The sequence below is a fragment of the Equus caballus genome, chromosome 1 (assembly GCF_041296265.1).
Source record: "Equus caballus isolate H_3958 breed thoroughbred chromosome 1, TB-T2T, whole genome shotgun sequence".
In the NCBI taxonomy this organism is placed as follows: domain Eukaryota; kingdom Metazoa; phylum Chordata; class Mammalia; order Perissodactyla; family Equidae; genus Equus; species Equus caballus.
In genome coordinates this window covers 35377935-35397869 of record NC_091684.1, presented here as the reverse complement: position 1 = coordinate 35397869, position 19935 = coordinate 35377935, and the positions used below count along the sequence as shown (strand labels likewise).

Here is a 19935-nt window from a genome sequence, read left to right as displayed (position 1 = left end):
AAAACTTATTTTTTCCTTATCAAAAGAGCTTAGAAATAACTGCACTAAACAATTTAGAACAAATATAAAATCTTTAGGGAACATGCCTTTGTACAAGCATTGCCATTAGTTATCTACTAAGTATATCATTTTAGCGATATTTAGGTCCTCGCGGCCACTAAATCTGTTCCGGTCTGCGTGCTGTGGTGGTTCTGTACTGTGGGTCTGTTTAATGAAGTCCCTGCCTCCCATCCTCCGCTGAGTCCATGCCTGTTGTTCTGTCTAAAAATTCCCTTCCTTGCTGTGCATAGTTCATTCCTTTTTTTTTTTTTTTTGACAAAGACGGACTCAAAAAGACAACAAAAGCAGTTGTGTCTGGAGGTGACTGGGAGTGGGAGAAGCCATAGTTTCTCAAGCCCTCTCCACTAAATTCTCGAGATTGGCTCTTTCCACAGTAATCTGAGCAAGTTCCGTCTCTGCAATGATGGAGCGGGGAGAATCTCTATCTTTTATTTCTCCTCTTGAGAATCTATGGCACTTTTATCCCTGGAGACAAGTAAGGGGCATCTATCTAATATGAACCCTGTTATTTTGTGAACAGAGTCAGTGGGATGTATATTCAGAGGGACGTGTTTTGGGGTTTGGTTTTTGTTTTGCTAAAATTGTTCTGGAGGCACCTGTGGTGTAAGCGAGTGCATCACAATGGGCATCAGAAAATCTCAGTTTAAATCCTAGTTTTATCAATTATGAGCTGTGTGACACTGGACAGGTTTCTTGTTCTCCCAGAATCTCCCTTTCCCCTATTTGAAAAATCCAAAATAATAATCTCTACTCTTTTTTTTTTTTGTGGGGAAGGGGAGGATTTCTTGATAAAAGGTATGTAAATCTACTTAGCTAATTACTTTATGAGTGTTTGGTCATTCACGATGTTTGACTTATGTTAGCTATTTTATGTATAGGGAGCTGTAATGTTAGTACGGTAGTTTAAAATATTGAAAAATCTCTCATTTTTGAGGACAAAGTATCCTAGTGTTAGATACAGCGTTACAGGATAAACACTTTTTACATACAAGGCATAGAATACATTGACTGTCCTCAGTATCAGACATTCCCAGATGGTCATTGATTTGAATCCAGAATTTTGAGCCATTTTTGGCACAAGATTACGTACTTGAGCCAGTGCAAGCAATCCTGGCTGCACATGGCAATCACTTTTTTTTTTTGTTTTAAATACATGAACTCCGACCCAGTATAATTAAATCAGAATCTCCAGAGTTGTCTCTGGACAGAAGGAAAACAAGACCAAAGAACACTTTATTTTTATTTTTACTAGTGGTCCAAAGTCCACTTGGAAGAGAGTATAAAGAGGATGTAACTGACTAGTCTCCTTATACCTCAGCGAGGCACGTGTTGTTTTAACAGGGAGTGTTATAAAAGCTTTGGATTTCAGGCTCACAGTTTTCTGAGTAAGAAGAGACAATGGATCTGGTTGTGGTCCTGGGGCTCTGTCTCTCCTGTTGGCTTCTCCTTTCACTCTGGAAACAGAGCTCCAGGAAAGGGAAGCTCCCACCTGGCCCCACTCCTCTCCCTATTATTGGAAATATCCTGCAGTTAGATGTTAAGAACATCAGCAAATCCTTAACCAATGTAAGTATGTTTTATGCTCTTCCTGTGGCTTGCAAAGGGTAAGTAAACTGAACCCAATTTTAAAAATAAAATATATTCCTGGGGGTAACTATTACAATAGGTCATTGTAAAGCAAATTACTCCCTGTAAATTTTAATATTTCTTTTGCCTTTTCTGGTCTGTCTTTGGCATAGATAGTGGAATGAATATTGTGTTTTGTGAGTAGAGAAACATTTAGGTTTTTCTATAGTAGAATCCAAATAATAAAGTGACAAAAGCTGGGAGTGTTGTTTCCCTTCTTTGTTTCACAGCCATTTGCTGTTTTTTCACTGAAGGTAAATTGTAAGAGAAGTGGTTGTGATTAGAGGTTTCATCCAGAAGTCATCTACTATATAAGCTGTGTGCTTTATTCAGATACCCATGAAAACTGAACTTCTCTGAAGAAGCAAATTGTGCCTGATCTCAACGAAATGGCTCTGGGTTCAGCACCAGGGTGAGGGAATAAAAGAAAGTAGTAATTAGTCAGGACCTAATTGGCCATAACAGCACTCATTTGGATTCTGCACAAAACTGCTGTCTGTACCCTATGAGCGCTTCAGGGTGGAAGAAACAGTTCTTCCATGAGATGCTCAATGGCCTGGCCCTGCCTCTGTGGTACTCGCTCTCTTTCTGTGGATCACAAACAGGCCTGCACATTAGAGTTGTTTGAATAATTTTTTTTTAAGGAAGATTAACCCTTAGCTAACATCTGCCGCCAATTGTCCTCCTTTTTGTTGAGGAAGACTGGCCCTGAGCTAACATCCGTGCCCATCTTCCCTTACTTCATTTGTGGGACGTCTGCCACAGCATGTCCTGACACGTGTGTGTAGGTCTACACCTGGGATCCTAACCGGTGAACTGGGGATGCTGAAGAGGAATATGTGAACTTAGCCGCTGCGCCTCCGCGTGGGCCCCTGAATAATTTTTTTAAAATATAGATTTCTAGTATTTGTCACAGGGCTACTGAATCAGAATTTGCATGGGAAGAGCTCCACATGTGATCCTGAAGCAGTCAGCTGGATATTGGTCCAAAGGTGGACATTTAGGATTGAAATATTGCTTGAGGATCAGAGGTTGAATAAGATGTTCAAATTTGAATCTTCTATATAGTAGCCATGGGACGCTGGAAATGAACTGGAATTCTCTGACCTCAGTTTCCTATTTGTAAGTGAGACAAATAAATGTGCTGAAGGTGCTGATATGAGGATTAATTGTAATCTGTGTACCAATTACTCAGGACATTACCTGGCACATCCCAGGCCATTCATAAGTGGAAGCTGTAATAATCACCCTCATATTTATATATTAAGATCAGAAATATTTTAAGCTGTATGTGGCAGAATAAAAATGTAAAAATAGGATGTTAATGTCATTCTGAATCAGGCACAATAAATTATCAAGTAGTGACTTCTTTTACTATTATTTGCATCTCCTTTCCCAGCTCTCAAAAGTCTATGGCCCTGTGTTTACTCTGTATATTGGCATGAAGCCCGCTGTGGTGTTGCATGGATATGAAGCAGTGAAGGAATCCCTGATTGATCTGGGGGAGGAGTTTTCTGGAAGAGGCAATTCCCCAGGGTCTGAAAGAGCTAATAAAGGACTTGGTAGGTGTGCATGTGTGCGTGTTCAGCATTGGTGATGGGGGTGGGGAGGATGGAAAACAGGAAATTGGAGCGCTCCTTAGCCGATCTTGGCCGGGACACAAGGCTGCCAAGTGTCAGCTTCCTCCTCCCTCCCTAGGACCTCCCTCTCAGTTTCTGTTTCCCCTCCTGGTAGGAATCGTTTTCAGCAATGGAAAGATATGGAGGGAGATGCGGCGTTTCTCCCTCATGACTCTGCGGAATTTTGGGATGGGGAAGAGGAGCATTGAGGACCGAGTTCAAGAGGAAGCCCGCTGCCTTGTGGAGGAGTTGAGAAAAACCAATGGTGGGTGATTCTATTCTCTGTAACTCTGACCTTAACAGGTTGTTCACCTTTCTGGTGATGTCCTTGGAAACAATTCAGGGGTGGCCACATCTTTCATTATGGGTAGTTGCTACCAGTCTTCAAGTGAAAGAGGGAGGATGTGAAGCAGAGAGTCAGGGGAACTTTTGTGCATGTCTGCTTGTTGTGTGTGTACACCCATGATTGTGCATACAGAGTAGGCATAATAGGTCATTTAATCCTAGTCTCTCCTGAGCTTTATTTGTTTTCAAATCAGAAGTCACGAAAAACAGTTTTGAGTCATTTTCTGAAAGAGTTAGAGAACAATGTTTTTCCTATAGCATGAAAGTAGTTTACCTATTCCAGAACATTTCACCAGAGAACATTTGTCAAGTAAACTTGGTGGGAATGACCTCATCACTCTTATGGAGCATGAAACAAGTCATGTGTACTTTCACTTAATTGCATTATATTTATATGGTCAGCCTCATAGACATGTCTGAGAGTTTCTTCCACAGTCCATGTTTACGGTTCTGGCCAAGAATAATGCCATCTATGGATTTAATCCCTTAGGCATATCTTAGTGCAATTCTTGTCAATTATGACCTCTCTAAAGATAAGCACTATTTAAAAATGCCAGCATTATTTCTTGTTACTCATACTACTCTATTGATTTATATATTTTGAATAAATATATGCTACACCATAACTCTTCAAAATATACAAGTAGCAAGTTAAAATATGTTTTATTTAATTAGATTTCAACCATTTCAATAACTGCTTACCGTGTCTTTTCTAAGTTAAATTTGGCTCTGTTTTCAGTTTGTTAAACTTTGCCTTATCTTTACTGGATTTTGGTAACAAATTCATGGTACAGTAATTATTTACCTACTACTGCCGGGAGTACCACTACACCTATAAAGTGTAAAGTCACAGTGACTCTGATTTTCAGCTTGGAGTACAAATTACTCTGTTTTTTTTTTTTTTTTTAACTCTTTCTTCCATATGAAGTGAAAGGAAAGACTGAACATCAGACTACTTGTGAATCACATACACGCAAAGAAATCCCCAAGGCTTACCAAATTACCCTCCACCAATATAGCAAAAACAAAAGTTGTTTTAAAGCTTAAAGCCTTGGAACATTTAAAGGAGCCTGGCAAGAAACCGCTAACTATGTTTCCTTTTATTCCATGTCTTACCATTCCTCCCTAACATTTTAAAGAAATGTAAAGTAAAAAACCACATTACATGAAATCCACTCTCTTAATGAATTATTAAGTGTTCATTATTGTGAACTATAATCACGCTGCGGACAGCAGATCTCTAGAACTTTTCGTCTTGAGTGACTGAATACTCTACACCCATTGAACTGTGACTCTCCATTCACTCCTCCCCCAGGCTCTGGCAATTAGCATTCTGCTTTCTGTTTCTATGAGCCCGTCTAGTTCATATGTTTCAAGTAAGTGGAATTATGCAATATTTGTCCTTCTGTGATTGACTTATTTTGCTTAGCACAATGTCCTCAAGGTTCATCCATATTATAGCATATGACAAGATTTCTTTCATTTTTATGCTGAATAATATTCCAGAGTGTGTATTTACCACATTTTCTTTATCCATTCATCGCTGATGAACATTTAGATTGTTTCTACTTCTTGGGTATTGTGAATAAAGCTACAATGAACGTGGGAGGGCAAATATCTTTTTGAGATCTTGATTTTAGTTCTTTTGGATAAATATCCAGAAGTGGGATTGCTGGGCCATATGGTAATTTGATTTTTAATTTTTTGAGGAACTTCTATACTGTTTTCCATACTAACTGCACCATTTTACGTTCTGCCAACCACATACAACAGTTCAATTTCCCCACACCCTTACCAACACTTAATTTCTTTTTCTTTTTTTTTGATAATGGCCATCCTAACAGATATGAGGTGATATCTCATTGCTTTTGATTGTGTTTCCTAATGATTAGTAATGCTGAGCATGTTTTCATATACCTCTCGACCATTCGTATGTCTTTTTTTTTTTTAAATAAACACAAGTTAAAGATATTATTTAACTCATTAATGAGGAAATTAGTCAGGTGTTACAACCAGTTCAAAGGACAAGGGTCAAAAAGTACAAGGTTGTTTAAAGTATAAGAATGTTGACATGAATGTGTGAATGAAGACAAAACTAGCCAGGGGAGTCAATTGAACCACTACTGAACAGAATAGAATTTGCATGTCTATAGACAGGAATTACTTTGCACTGCCGTCAGTTATTGATAGTTTAAAAAGTCCCAAAATAGCTCCTGTACAAGAATCACAGTCAGATAAAGCAGAAGGGTGAGCTATAGACAATGCACTTTTCCTCTGAAGCACATATTTTCCTTACACTGTAGCTGTGATTACACCTACATATCCAGGTTGAAAGAAACCCATCAACGTTCTTCAAAGGGTGTGGTCTACACTCAATATTTCTCCCTCACCCCCTGGCTTTATTGAGATATAATTGATTGTAATGTTGTGTAAGTTTAAGAAGTATATGCGTTGATTTGAAACATTCATATATTGCAATAGGATTACCACACGGCATTGGCTAACACCTCCATCAGGCCACATACTTACCATTTCTTTGGAGAACATTTAAGGCTGACTCTCTCAGCAACTTTCAAGTATGTAATACAGTAGCGTAACTACAATTATAATACTGTGCATTAAATCCCCAGAATTTATACATGTTCTAACTGGAAATTTGTACTCTTTGACCAACATCTCCCCATTTCCTCCACCCCCAAGGCCCTAGTAACCACCCTTCTAGTCTCTGTTTCTACGATTCAGCTTTTTAAGATTCCATCTATAAGTGATATTATACAGTATTTCTCTTTCTCTATATGACATTCCACTTAGCATAAAGCCCTCAAGGTCCATCCATGTTGTCACAAATGACAGAATTTCCTTCTTTTTCATGGTTGAATAGTATTCTACTGTATATAAATACTACATATTCTTCAAACATTATCTGCAGATGGACACTTAGGTTGTTTTCATATCTCAGATGTTGTGAATAACGCTGCAATAAACATGCGAGTGTAGAAATCTCTTCAATACTCTCTTTCATTGTCTTTGGAAAAATACCCAGAAGTAGGATTACTGGATCATATGGTAGTTTTATTTTTAATTTTTTGAGGAACCTCCATACTATTTTCTGTAGTGGCTGTACCAATTTACATTCCCAGCAACAGTGCACAAGCATTCCCTTTTCTCCACATGTTTGCCAACACTTGTCTTTCGACTTTTTGATGATAGCCATTCTAACAGGTGTGAGGTGATATCTCATTGTGGTTTTGATTTGGATTTCCCTGATAATTAGTGACGCTGAGCACCTTTTCATGTACCTGTTGGCCATTTGTATGTCATTTTTGGAACAATGTCTATTCAGTTCCTCTGCCCATTGTTAATAAGATTTTTTTTAATTGAGTTGTGTGAGTTCTTTATATATTTTAGATATTAACTGCTTATCAGATATAGGGTTTGCAAATATTTTCTCTCATTTCTTAGGTTGCCTTTTTATTTTCTTGATCATTTGTTTTGCTGTGCAGGAGCTTTTAAATTTTGATGCAGTCCCATGCGTTTCTTTTCACTTTTATTGTTTGTGCTTGGTCCAACTTGGTCATGGTGTATGATCCTTTAATATTCTGTTAAATTTGGTTTGCCTATATTTTGTTGAGAATTCTACATCTTTATTCGTCAACTATATTGGCCTGAAGTTTTGTGTTCTTGTAGTGTCTTTATTGCTTTGGTATCATGGAAATGCTGGCCTCATGAAATGAGTTTGGGAATGTTCCGTCCTCTTCAATACTTTTAAAGAGTTTGAGAAGGATTGACAATGTTTGCCAATCTTTAAATGTTTGGTAGAATTCACCAGTGAAATGAGGTGGTTCTGGGCTTTTCTTTGTTGGGAAGTTTTGAATATTGATTCAAGTACCTTACTCATTATTGGTCTGTTCAGGTTTTCTATTTCTTTATGATTCAATCCTGGTAGGTCATATGTTTCTAGGAATTTATCCATTTCTTCAAGGTTATCCAATTTGTTGGTGTATAATTGTTCATAGTAGTGTTTCCACTTTTTTTTGGTATTTTTGTGATGTCACTTGTAATGTATCCTCTTTCATTTCTGATTTTAACTATTTGAGTCTTCTCTCTTTTTACTTAGTTTAGCTAAAGGTTTGTCAATTTCTTTTATGGTTTCCAAAAACCAGCTCTAATTTCATTGACTTTTTTCCTATTGTTTTTCTGGTCTTTCTTTCATTATTTTCTGCTGTGATCTTTATTTCCTTCCTTCTTCTAAATTTGGGCTTGGTTTGTTCTTTTTTCAGTTCCTTGAGATGTGAAGTTGTATTTTTTTATTTGAAATTGCTTTATTCAGTTTTTCTGCAAATAAAGAATTTTTACTTTAAAATTACAAAAGAAATACAATACGTGTGTAAAGCGATAAATGAACATCTGCCTTCTTCCTCACCCCACACCTGATGCCTAAGCCGGGCAATTTCATTAGTCAGAGGACCACTGTTATCAATTTGGTGTATTATTCCAGGCTTTTCTCTATATTTTGGAGAAAATGAGATCATACATACTGTTCTGCATTTTGTGTTCTCTTATTACATCAAGGACACAATTCCATGCATACTTATTTTCTGTAGTTGTATGATTTGATTTCCTTTTGTTTATCTTTTGTGTATCTCCTGTAGGTTTTTGCTTTGTAGTTATCATGAGACTTACATAAAACATCTTATGTAATAGCCTATTTTAAGCTGATAACAATTTAACTTCAGTTGCATACAAAACTCTACCATGTAACCCCTCTTTTTTGTTTCTGATGTCACAATGTACATCTTTTTATATTGTGTATCCATCAAGAAATTATTGTACTTATTTCTATATTACACTGTTTTGAATTTGACTATATGTTCACCTTTACTAGTTTGTTTTATGTTTTCATATGTTTTCATGTTACTTCTTAGTATCTTTTCACTTCAGATTGAAGAACTCCTTTAAACATTTCTTGTAAGCTAGGTTTAGTGGTGTGAACTTCCTTAGTTGGTGTTTTTTTTGGAAAGTGTTTCTCTCTCCTTCATATCTGGAGGACAACTTTTTCTGGTGAAGTATTCTTGGTTGGTAGTTTTTATTCTTTCAATGGTATCAATATATCATACCACTCTCCCTGGCCTGCAAGCTTTCTGCTGAGAAATCTGTTGATAGCCTTATAGAGGTTCCCTTGTATGCTAGGATTTTTTTTCTCTTGCTGCATTTAAAATTCTCTCTTTCTCTTAGATTTTAGACAGTTTTATTATTGTGTGTCTTGGCAGAGATTATTTTGGAGTAAAATTTTCGTGGGATCTGTGAGCTTCGTGAACTTGGATGTCTGAATCTTTCCCCAAATTTGGAAAGTTCTGAGGCATCATTTCTCTAAATAAGCTTTCTGCTCCTCTCTCCCTCTCTTCTCAGGGAGAGAGATCTATTGTGCAGATTGTTTCTCTGAATGGTATCTCATAGTTCACATAGGCTTTCTTCACTCTTTTCATTCTCTTTTTTCTTTTTTCTCCTCTGACTGGATAAATTTCAAATAACCTGCCTTCTACTTCACAGATTCTCTTTTTCTTTTAGCTAGACACATTCACTTTTTATTTTTCTGCTTTCACTTTTGTTTCCTTCTCTTCTAGGTTCAATTAGGGATTGAGTTCTGGCTCATTTCTCATCTGGCTGTGTCATTCCAAATTCTCTTCTTTCTTCTTCCCGTTTCTCCCCTCCCTCTTCCTTTCCTTTAGACCTTCAGATGTACTGTCTATGTAAGCTACTTATCATCTATCTATCTACGATCAACCGTCTATCTATCTATCTGTCTGTCTATCTATCTATCTATCTATCTATCTATCTATCTATCTATCTACCTACTTTTCTATCATCTATGTATCTTTCTAGTCCCCATCGATCTATCTGTGCTTCTCTTTGTAAATCTAGATCATTGGCTCTCAGCCCTGCACATTAGAATCACCTGATAAAGTTTTCAAATCTACTGATTTCTGGACCCCATATCAAGTCAGTTGAAATGGAAACTTTAAAAAAAATTGATTTATTGATTGAGGTCACATTGCTTTATAACACTGTGCAAATTTCAGGGGTGCATCACTACAGCTTCTGTATAGACTGCATCGTGTTCACCACCAAAAGTCTAGTTTGCATCCACCACTGTACATATGTACCCTTTTACCCCTTCTGTACTCCCTCCACCCCCTACCCCTGTGATAATCACCAATCTGTTCTCCTTATCTATGTGTTTGTTTATCTTCCGCGTATAGGTGAAATCATATGGTATTTGTCTTTGCGTAATACCCTCAAGGTCCACCATGTTGTTGCAAATGGCACGATTTTGTCTTTTTGATGGCTGAGTAGTATTCCATTGCATATGTATACCACATCTTCTTTATCCATTCATCCATTGATAGGCACTCAGGTTGCAAGTCTTGGCTATTGTGAATAATGCTGCAATGAACATAGGAGATCATATATCTTTTTGAATTAGTGTTTTCATGTTCTTTGGATAAATACCCAGAAGTGTACTTTCATGTGATATTTCTATTTCTAATTTTTTTGAGAAATCTCTGTACTGTTTTCCATAGTGGCTGTACTAGTTTGCATTCCCACCAGCAGTGTATGAGAGTTCCCTTTTCTCCACATCCTCTCCAACACTTGTTATTTCTTATCTTTTTAATAATTGACATCTGACAGGTGTGAGGTGATATCTCATTGTAGTTTTGATTTGCACTTCCCTAATAATTAGCCATGTTGAACATCTTTTCATGTGCCTGTTGGCTGTCTCACAGATTCTTCCTTCTGCTTGATCCATTATGTTTTTGATGCCTTCTACTATATTTTTCTTTTCATTCATTGTATTCTTCAGCTCTGAAATCCTGTTTGTTTTTTTTAAATGATTTCTATCTCTCTGTTAAACTTCTCATTTTGTTCATGTATTGTTTTTATGATTTTGTTGAATTGTCTTTTTGTGTTTTCTTGCAGTTCAATGAGCTTCCTGAAGAAAATTATTTTGGATTCTTTTTCAGGGAGATCACAAATCTCCAATTCTTTGGATAGACTCTGGAAAATTATCGTGTTCCTTTAGTAGTGCCACGTTTCCTTAATTTTTCATTTTCCTTGAAGTCTTGCTTGCTGTATTCATATTTGAAGGAGTAACTTCCTTAGCCTTTAATGACTGGCTTTGGGAGAGAAATATCTTCTGTCAGTCCTGTTTGGATTCTGAGGCTTTCTCAGACATTTTCTACGAATATGCCTGCTGCACAATTTTGTTCTCTCTTGAGGGATAACTCTTAAGACTGTATGCCTTCTCTTGATTCTGTGAAGCCAGGCCAGGTGCTGGCTATCTCCCATTTGCTTGTTTTCTCTAGGGCTGTACTAAATGCTCAAGTTTGTATGGATTCTCCCAATCCCACAGTCAGGCTGGTTGCTCACTATCTACAAAGTTTCACTCGTTGCCCTTGGGGGCATGCATAGGGAGCCAGCCATAGGGGTGTGTGTGTGTGTGTGTGCGCGTGTGTCAGTGAGGTTCACAGAGTGTTGGAAGTGCCCATGGATCCATTGGGGTAATCTGCAGGTGAGACACCCCCAGTTGCTCATAGATGGGCTTCTTGATGGAGTCCTTGAAACTGTCAGTGGGATTTGCATCCTGTGATGCCCTCTGAAAGCCCTGACTGCTGTGCTCCCATACACTTCTTGCCCTTCAGATGTGCAGCATACCTTAGTTTTCTACACGGGGCAAGAAAGAAGTGGGTCTCTTTGGCAGCATCCTGCACACCTGGGGAAGCTTTTCCTTCACTCACGCATTCTTCCTTTCTCCCATGGGAGAAATCATGGGCCAAGAAGATCACTCCTGGCACTGATCTGTGCCACTTGTGGTGGGAGTGATGCAGCTAAAGTGAAAGTGTTCCTTTTATCCTCTTTAGTGTATTCAATCATGGATTTTTTTCCCCTGCAATGGTGTTAGAACTTCTCTGCTGGACTCCCAGACATCCACAAAGACACTATCATTCATAGGTGATTGTGAAAATTGGTATTCTTTAGGGGAAATGTGATAGAAAACTCCTATTTCTCCCATCTGATAAAATCACATCTTTTTATATTGTGTATCCTTTAACATATTTTAATAGTTAAGCCTATTTTTCATACTTTTTGGGTTTTTTTGTTGAGGAAGATTCACCCTGAGCTAACACCTATGCCAATCTTCCTCCTTTGTAAGTGGGATGCTGCCACAGCATAGCTGATGAGTGGAGTAGGTCTGCGCCCAGGATCTGAACCTGTGAACCTGGGATGCTAAAGTGGAGCACATGCAACTTTACCTACTTGGCCACGGGGTCTTTTAACTTCTATACCAGAATTAATAGTGGCTTATGTACCACCTTTACATTGTTACAGTACTCTGTTTTTGTCCAAATATTTACCTACATCAGCAAGCTTTATACTTTCATATTCTTTTGTGTTGCTGTTCAGTGTCCTATTGGTTCAATTTTAAGGTCTCTAATATTTCTTGTAAAACATATATAGTGGTGATGAATTCTCTCAGCTTTTGTTTATCTAGGAAAGTCTTTTTTTGTCCTTCATTTTTGGAGAATTGTTTTGCCAGAAATAGTATTCTTGATTGGCAGCTTTTTTCTCTCTGCACTTTGAATATATCACTCCTCTCCTTTCTGGCCTGCAAGGTTTCTGGTGAAATCCACTAATAGACTTATGGTGGTCCTCTTATATGTGACAAATCACTTTTGTCTTGCTGCTGTCAAAATTCTCTCTTTGTCTTTGACTTTTGACAATTTGATTATAATATTCTTAGTGTGGATTTCTTTTGTTCATCCTGTTTAGAATGTCTTCTTGAATCTGAGTTTATTTTTTCCCCCAGATATGGGCAGTTATCTGCCATTATTTCTGCAAATAAGGTTTCTGCCCCTTTCTCTCTTTCTTCTTCCATAATGCATATATTGATCCTCTTGTTGTCCCATAAGTCCCTTAGGCTTTCTTCATTCTTTTTCATTTCTTTTTCTTTTTGTTCTTCTGATTGAATAATATCATATGACCTGTCCTTAAGTTTACTGATTCTTTTTCTATTTGATCAAGTCTGCTGTAGAAAGTCTCTAGCAAGCTTTCTTAGGTAAGTTATTGTGTTCTTCAGCCCCCCCCAACCTTCAGCTGTTTGGTTCTTTTTTATGTGATCTCTTTCTTTATATGCTCCTTTTGTTCATGCATCATTTTCTTGTTCTCATAAAGCATCTTTATCAATTTTTAAAAAATTCTTTGTTCAGATAACTGATATGACTCCATTTCTTTGGGATTGGTTTCTGGAGACTGATTTTATACCTTTGTTTGAGACATGTTTCCTGCTTCTTTATGTGTTTCATAACTTTGTGTTGGGATTCATGAATTTTAAAAAATAACCACTTCTCCAAGTCTTTATGAATTGGCTTTGTATATGGAAAAACCCTCACCAGTTATCCTGGCTAGAGATTCTGGGGGCTTGTGAAGCCTTTTTCTTTTAGTAGATGCAACTTCTCTGGGGCTGTGTGTACAATTTCATAATTAGAGAGGCTTGAAAATTTCTTTCTGAGGAGCCAGTAATCTCTTCTCTTATTCTCTTTGTTGTGTGCATCTGCAGTACTGCAAGTTCCCTGGTTTGAGAGAAGCAAGTTACACCACTCTCCTTTGTTTCAGTAGCATCAAAAGTTTGCAGGCTCCTCCTTAGTGCCCTGAGTCAGGAGAGACAGACATAGTTCCTTGGGTAGCCCTCCCAGAAGACAGAATGCAAGATGCATGCTCCACTCCTCTTCCTTTCCCCTTGAATGAAGAGCCTTAAGTTGTGCACCATCTGTGGATTGCGCCAAGCCATGCTGGCCACAGCAAGCCACTACCCCCTGCTCTCCTTTATTCTCAGTGGTCTGAGGCATCAACACTCTGCCAGTCCTGTCAGCACTCTAAGTGAGGTAAGACAGACACCAGTCCCTCAGCCTGGTACATGGATGCGTGCTCCATCCTTCTCTTTCCTGTGATGGAGTGATCACAACCTGGGGCATTTTCTGCCAGCATTTAGTTGTGCCAGCTTGAGGGAGGTGTTGATGCAGGTAAAGTGAAATTGTTCTTCTTACCAGTTTTAATGTGGCTGCTCTCTGCTTTGTCCTCACCTCTGGTATTACAACATCTTAACTGGATTCTGAAAATATCATAAAAGAATTTTAGTCCATATTTCATTACTAAATCAGTGTTTCTATGGGAGAACAGGGGCTAGGACTTCCTATTCCACCGTCTTCCTGATGTCACTCTGCCTCAATACTTTTGATTCAAGTCATCCTTAATTATTGCTATAATTGTGAATTTTCAATCTTTTTACAGGTAATGATCTTTCATTGATCATTCGTTTGCAACGATTCTATTTTACAAATTCCCTCCCCAAAAAGAAAACTTTTCCTCTAATGTAATTTCTCTACTAGAAATTTACCAAATTGATTTAAATGATGGGCAAAATTTAAAATTTATTAAAACATACTATTCTGTTGATGGCTGTACAGAATAATATCACAGAAGTCTGCGTAGCCAGCTTTGTCCCAATAAATTAATTTTTGATGGTTGTTGGAAGTGATGAACATTTACTTCCTAAGGAGGGATCTTTTTAAAATATATAAATGAAAAAATAAAAGAACTCCTTTTATCAGTTTACCTTTCTTGTTTGACTACCTGGGGTTTATGTTGATATAAAATTTTCTAATTTTATTTTTATTTTAGACAAAAAAACCCATCTGAAATAATTGTTCATTTGTATTAGTTTTTCTTCTTATACAACAAGAATGTTCCCTGTTTTTTTACACTTATTCTTTCAAATACATGAATTCATCCACGGTCTCTCTCTTTAGCGTCCCCTCTGCCAATTGTACACATGATTCTTTCAACTGTTCAGTATACATAAAACATTTTTAAGGTCCCTAACTACCTCTCTTTTTCTATATCAGGGCTTAATTTTCTACAGGCTTTGAAGGCAGATGCTATTCAGTACCAATAACTTTAATTACTAAATGATATAAAAAATGTCCTCTTTAAATGTTTTTTCCTTTTTTCCTTCCAAATTAACAGGCACCTTGGGTGTAAAGAGTACAAATAAAGGCAGTGGATGTGAACTGAATAATAGAAAACATAATTTAACTAGCTATTTGAAATAGTCTACACAGATTAAAGTAAAGGTGATGTGTTGATTTAATACATGTTGAATATTTTGATGTTAAGGGAATTTGTAGGTAAGATATTGCTTTAGAGTATCTAAAATTATCTTTACCTGTTATCTCAAAGACAAATTGTTTCATATGTACAGTTTAATGGTGTTTTAAAATTGTTTCTGATTCTCTAGCTTCACCCTGTGATCCCACTTTTATCCTGGGCTGTGCTCCTTGCAATGTGATCTGCTCCATCATTTTCCAGAATCGTTTTGATTATACAGATCAGAATTTTCTAAATATAATGAAAAAATTTGATGAAAATGTCAGGATCGGTAGCTCTCCATGGATGCAGGTAGGCCAAGATTTTTTCTTCCCGCGGAATTGCTTATGCTCTTTTTCTCCAAGAAGTCCAAATATCTTCGGTGAAGTGAATGTTTGAAGGCCACAGTTCTCTCCAGAGTATAGTATCATGGAGCGAATATGTGAGAAAGATGGCTGAGCCTTTAATGACAGACAATAAAACATACACCCAGAATACGGAACTGGAATTCAATCCCTTGACCCTGTCCAGTGGTTTTTCCACTAAACTCCAAGGCCCAGTTTTTATAAAGTACTTTGCTAACTTCCCTAAAGCATGCCCATGGCATTAAATGGACTTTCAGACCCTTCTTGAAAGGCTTCCATTACACACAAGTATTGTCATTCCATCAACTCTTAGCGACTTCATCACATTAGTTGGCAGAAATACCTGCATTGAAGAAGGAAGAGAATATCTCCATCAAAGAGGGAGCATGCTTGGGGGCCACCGATGCCTTGTTGGCATCCTAACTGACAAGGTAGTTGTTTTGGGGATGACAAAATGATTGGTTTTATGGTACATGAATCACAAACAGGCATCACATTTTTCCTGTGCTGAGCTGACATATTCTGCGTTCTGCTAAAAGATAATGGTGTGATCTTGGAGAAGTCACTTAACTGCTCCAGTGCACAGTTACTTTATACATAAAACGTTGAGTTATGTTTCATGGCATCTTCAGGACTCTCCCAGTTATAAAATACTGATTCTAAGTTTGGGGCTTCTAGACAGAATTCGAAATGGCAGGGACTAGCTTTGTGCTCTGTATCACGTTGCCCAAACTCCCTTAAACTCTGTTGTCATCTACAAAATGTGAATCATAATATTTCATGCCATTTCATATTTCAAGATTGTAGGGAAGAATTGATGTAAAAAATGGAAGAATTGATACAAAGATGTTTTTATACTATAAACATGATGTGTGAGTATAAGAAATATTCCTCATCTTTGATCCTCTGGTCAGAATTTTCTCCCTCAAATGCATCTATCAGCATAGAAAATTATGTATTTGTAAAAAAAAAAAGTCTATCAAGACAGAGACTATATTTTATTAATATTCATAGTACAGTTTCTAACCAGGGCTTGGCATATGGTATATAAGTCTTCAATAAATATCTTTTATTTAATAAACTAAATTATTTTCTCTTCTAGCTCTGCAATCATTTCCCTGTTCTCTTAGATTATTTCCCAGGGAGTCATAACAAATTGCTTAAAAATATTGCATATATAAACAATTATGTTTTGGAGAAAACAAAGGAACACCAAGAATCCCTGGACATTAACAACCCTCGGGACTTTATTGATTGTTTCCTGATCAAAATGGAGCAGGTAAAATGTTAATGACAGCAGCTCAGTTATTTGATTGCTTGTGCATTTTGTGGTTCATTAAATAGTTCCGTATCTACCAGGGATGTTTCAATGGGTCAGGCAAGTAATGCTGACAAGCATTTTAAGTACTCATTTATGAATGAATCTACTCTAAGCATTATAAAAGATATAAAATTAAATTGTTACATTGCTTTAGGAATATTGCCATCTCAACAATCCTAGATTCTCCAATACTTGCATATGGGATGTTTTACTATTTATTTAAGCATTCTTTATTTCTTTTCACAATGGGTTTTAGTTTTCAGTGTACAAGGCTTTCACCTCCTTTGTTAAATAGATTATTAGATATTTATCCTTTTGGATGCTATTGTAAATGAAATTGTTTCCTTAATTTCATTTTGAGATGTTCATTGCTGGTGTAGAGACACACTGATATTTGCATTTCATTGCTGATGTAGAGGGACACAACTGATTTTTGCATTGGTCTTGTACCTGCGATTCTGTTGAATTCATTTATTATCTCTGGTATTTTTTTGTGTATTCTATGGGATTCTATATACAGAATCATGTTATCTGCAAATAGACAGTTTTACTTCTTCCTATCAAAATTGGATGCTTTTATTTCTTTTCCTTCCCTAATTGCTTTGATTAATTCTTCAAGTACTATTTTTAAAAGAGAATTTTTTTCTAAGCTTTATCGAGATATAATTGCCGGTAAACACTGTATATATTTAAAGTGTACAACATGTTGTTTTCATACATGTATACTGGAGGCTATGCTCAGCAATTGGGTGGGACTGTTGACTTGCTTCTCTGCCCAGGCAGGCCATAGTGTGTGCTCCAAGTCTTCTGTTCATTGATAGACTGGCTTTCTGGTTGGATGGGACTGAAGGCTATGCTTAGCGGTTGGGCAAGGCTTCAAATTTGCTTCCCTGCCTGAGTGGGCCATAGAATGTGCTCCATAGCTGCTGGGTGCTTGTGGCTAGGATACCTGGCAGTGTAGCACATGTGGGTATCCTGTGCAGTTGGGTGGAGTGGTGAACTTTCTTCCCTGCTTGGATGGGCTGTAGCATGTGGTCTAAGGCAGCTGGGAATCTGTGTCCACACTTCTCAGTGGGGTGGAACTGGACATTATGCTCTGCAGTTGGGTGGGACTGCAAATTTACTTCCTTGCCCAAGAAGGCCATAAGTTACCCTCTGCTGCTGCTGGGTGCCTGTGACCAAGCTTCCTAGTGGGGCAGAACTGTGAACTGGCTTCCTTGCCCTGTTGGGGTGAAGAATGGGCTCCATGGCTGATGTATCTCATTGGCTGACAGCCAAATTAGGCAGAACTGCTAACCAAGATCTCTGGCTGAACTGTCCCACCAGCTTGTCTCTACAGATGGGCACACTGCCTGGCTGGGATCTCTGTTTGGGCACTGCTTCAGGCAGGAATGTAGTCTGCCAAGATCTGAACACTGATTACTGTAAGCGCAGCCCCTTTCTGGTCTCTCTCTTATGCCCAGTGTGCAAGCCCTTCAGATTCCCCCAGAGATCCCTATGAGTTGAGACCCAAGTAGGCCTCCTGGGAAATGTCTCACAATGCTGGGGGACTTGGTTGTCACCTTTTTTTCCATTGGAGGATCCTATTGATGTGGCACTGTGCTGGCCTTGGGGAGGGTCAAAGTGAAACTGCTCCTCTTACTTTCTAAGGCAGTTCTTCTCAGTTTCTGTGGTCCAGGGGGGTGCATCAGCCTCACCCCTGGGCTCTGGGATTTTCACTATGGTGTCTTCTCTATAGATAGCTGCTAGTTGACCTTGTGAGGGGGACTGTAGTTAGGGAAAACCTATGTTGCCACCTTGATGACATCACCCATCTTTTTTCTTACAGTAGGCATTTATTGATATAAATTTCCCTCTTAAAACTGCTCCTGCTGCATTCTAGTAATTTTGAGGTGTTGTGTTTCTATTGGCATTATTCTCGAGATACATTTTGATTTCTCCTTTGATTTATTCTTTGACCCATTGGTTGTTCAGGAGTGTGTTTAATTTCCACATATTTGTGAATTTTCTCATTTTCCTCTTGTTATTGATTTCTAGTTTCACACCAATATGGTTGGAAAAGATACTTGAAAGACTGCAATCTTATTAAATTTGTTAAAACTTCTTTTATGGCTTAGCATATGATTTATTTTGGAGAATATTCTGTTTGAACTTAAGAAGAATGTGTATTCTGCTACTATTGGTGGAATGTTAGTCATTTTCTGTCAAGATGATCTATCCTTTGTTGAACCTAGGGTACTGAATTTGCCTACTGTTATGGTATTGCTGTCTATTTATCCCTTAATATCTGTAGATATTTACTTAATATATTTAAGTGCTCTGATGTTGGACACATGTATATTTACAATTGTTATACCCTCTCAATGAACTGATCCCTTTACCATTATATAATGACCTTCTCTGTCTCTTTAGACAGTTTTTTATTTAAAGTCTATATTGTATGATATAAGAATAGCCTCTCCTGCTCTGTTTCGGTTACCATTTGCATGGAATATCTTTTTTCACCTCTTCACTTACTGTCTATATGTGTCCTTTTTCAGCTTTAGTTAAAGTAGTCTCTTATAGGCAACATAGGGTTATATCTTGCTATCCATTCAGTCATTCTATGCATTTTGATTGGGGATTTTAATCCATTTACATTTAACATAATTAATGACAGGTGAAGGCTTATTGTTGCTGTTTAAAAAATTATTGTCTTGTGTTTTTTGTTCCTTTTTTTCCTTGCTTCCTCTCTTGCTGTCTTCTGTTGTGATTTGATTATTTTTCTTTAGTGATATGTTTTTGTTCTTTTATATATTGTGTGTCTACCACAGGTTTATTATTTGTGTGTACTGAGGCTTGCATAAAAAACCTTATAGTAACAGTTTATTTTAAGCTTATAACCTAAATTCAACTGCACACAAAAATGCTACATTTTTACTTCTTCCTTCTCTCCATACTTTGTGTTACTGATGTCACAATTTATAGCTTTTTTTAAAGATTGGCACCTGAGCTAACATCTGTTTGCCAATCTTTTTTTTTTCCGTCTTCTTCTCCCCAAAGGCCCCCCCGCCCCCTCCCGCCCCCCTCCCGCCCCCCTCCGCCCGGTACATTGTTGTATACTCTAGTTGTGAGTGCCTCTGGTTGTGCTATGTGGGATGCCACCTCAGCATGGCCTGACAAGAAGTACCATGTTTGCACCCAGGATCTGAACCAGCAAAACTCTGGGCCGCTGAAGCAGAGTGCATGAAGTCAACCACTCGGCCACAGGGCCAGCCTAATCTATGTCTTTCTATACTGTGTATCTGCTAACACACAATTATAGTTATGGTTATTTTAATTACTGTTGTCTTTTAACTTTTACGCCACAGTTGCAAGTGATTCACTCACCACCATTACAGTATTAGAGCATTCTGCA

The 19935-nt window shown here is 37.8% G+C and overlaps 1 protein-coding gene across 2 annotated transcripts in view; it reads left to right on the top strand.

Moving 5' to 3' along the window:
* CYP2C113 (cytochrome P450 family 2 subfamily C member 113) overlaps positions 1-19935 on the top strand; it is a 72731-nt gene that overhangs the window by 21493 nt on the left and 31303 nt on the right. The window contains exons 1-5 of one of the 2 annotated variants that reach the window (NM_001291302.1): positions 1459-1626; positions 3086-3248; positions 3421-3570; positions 15004-15164; positions 16320-16496. In NM_001291302.1, the coding sequence (NP_001278231.1) occupies positions 1459-1626; positions 3086-3248; positions 3421-3570; positions 15004-15164; positions 16320-16496 (819 nt within the window). Of the gene's footprint in view, positions 1-1458; positions 1627-3085; positions 3249-3420; positions 3571-15003; positions 15165-16319; positions 16497-19935 lie in introns of those variants that run through there. The other variant, XM_070269593.1, reaches the window with a different exon arrangement.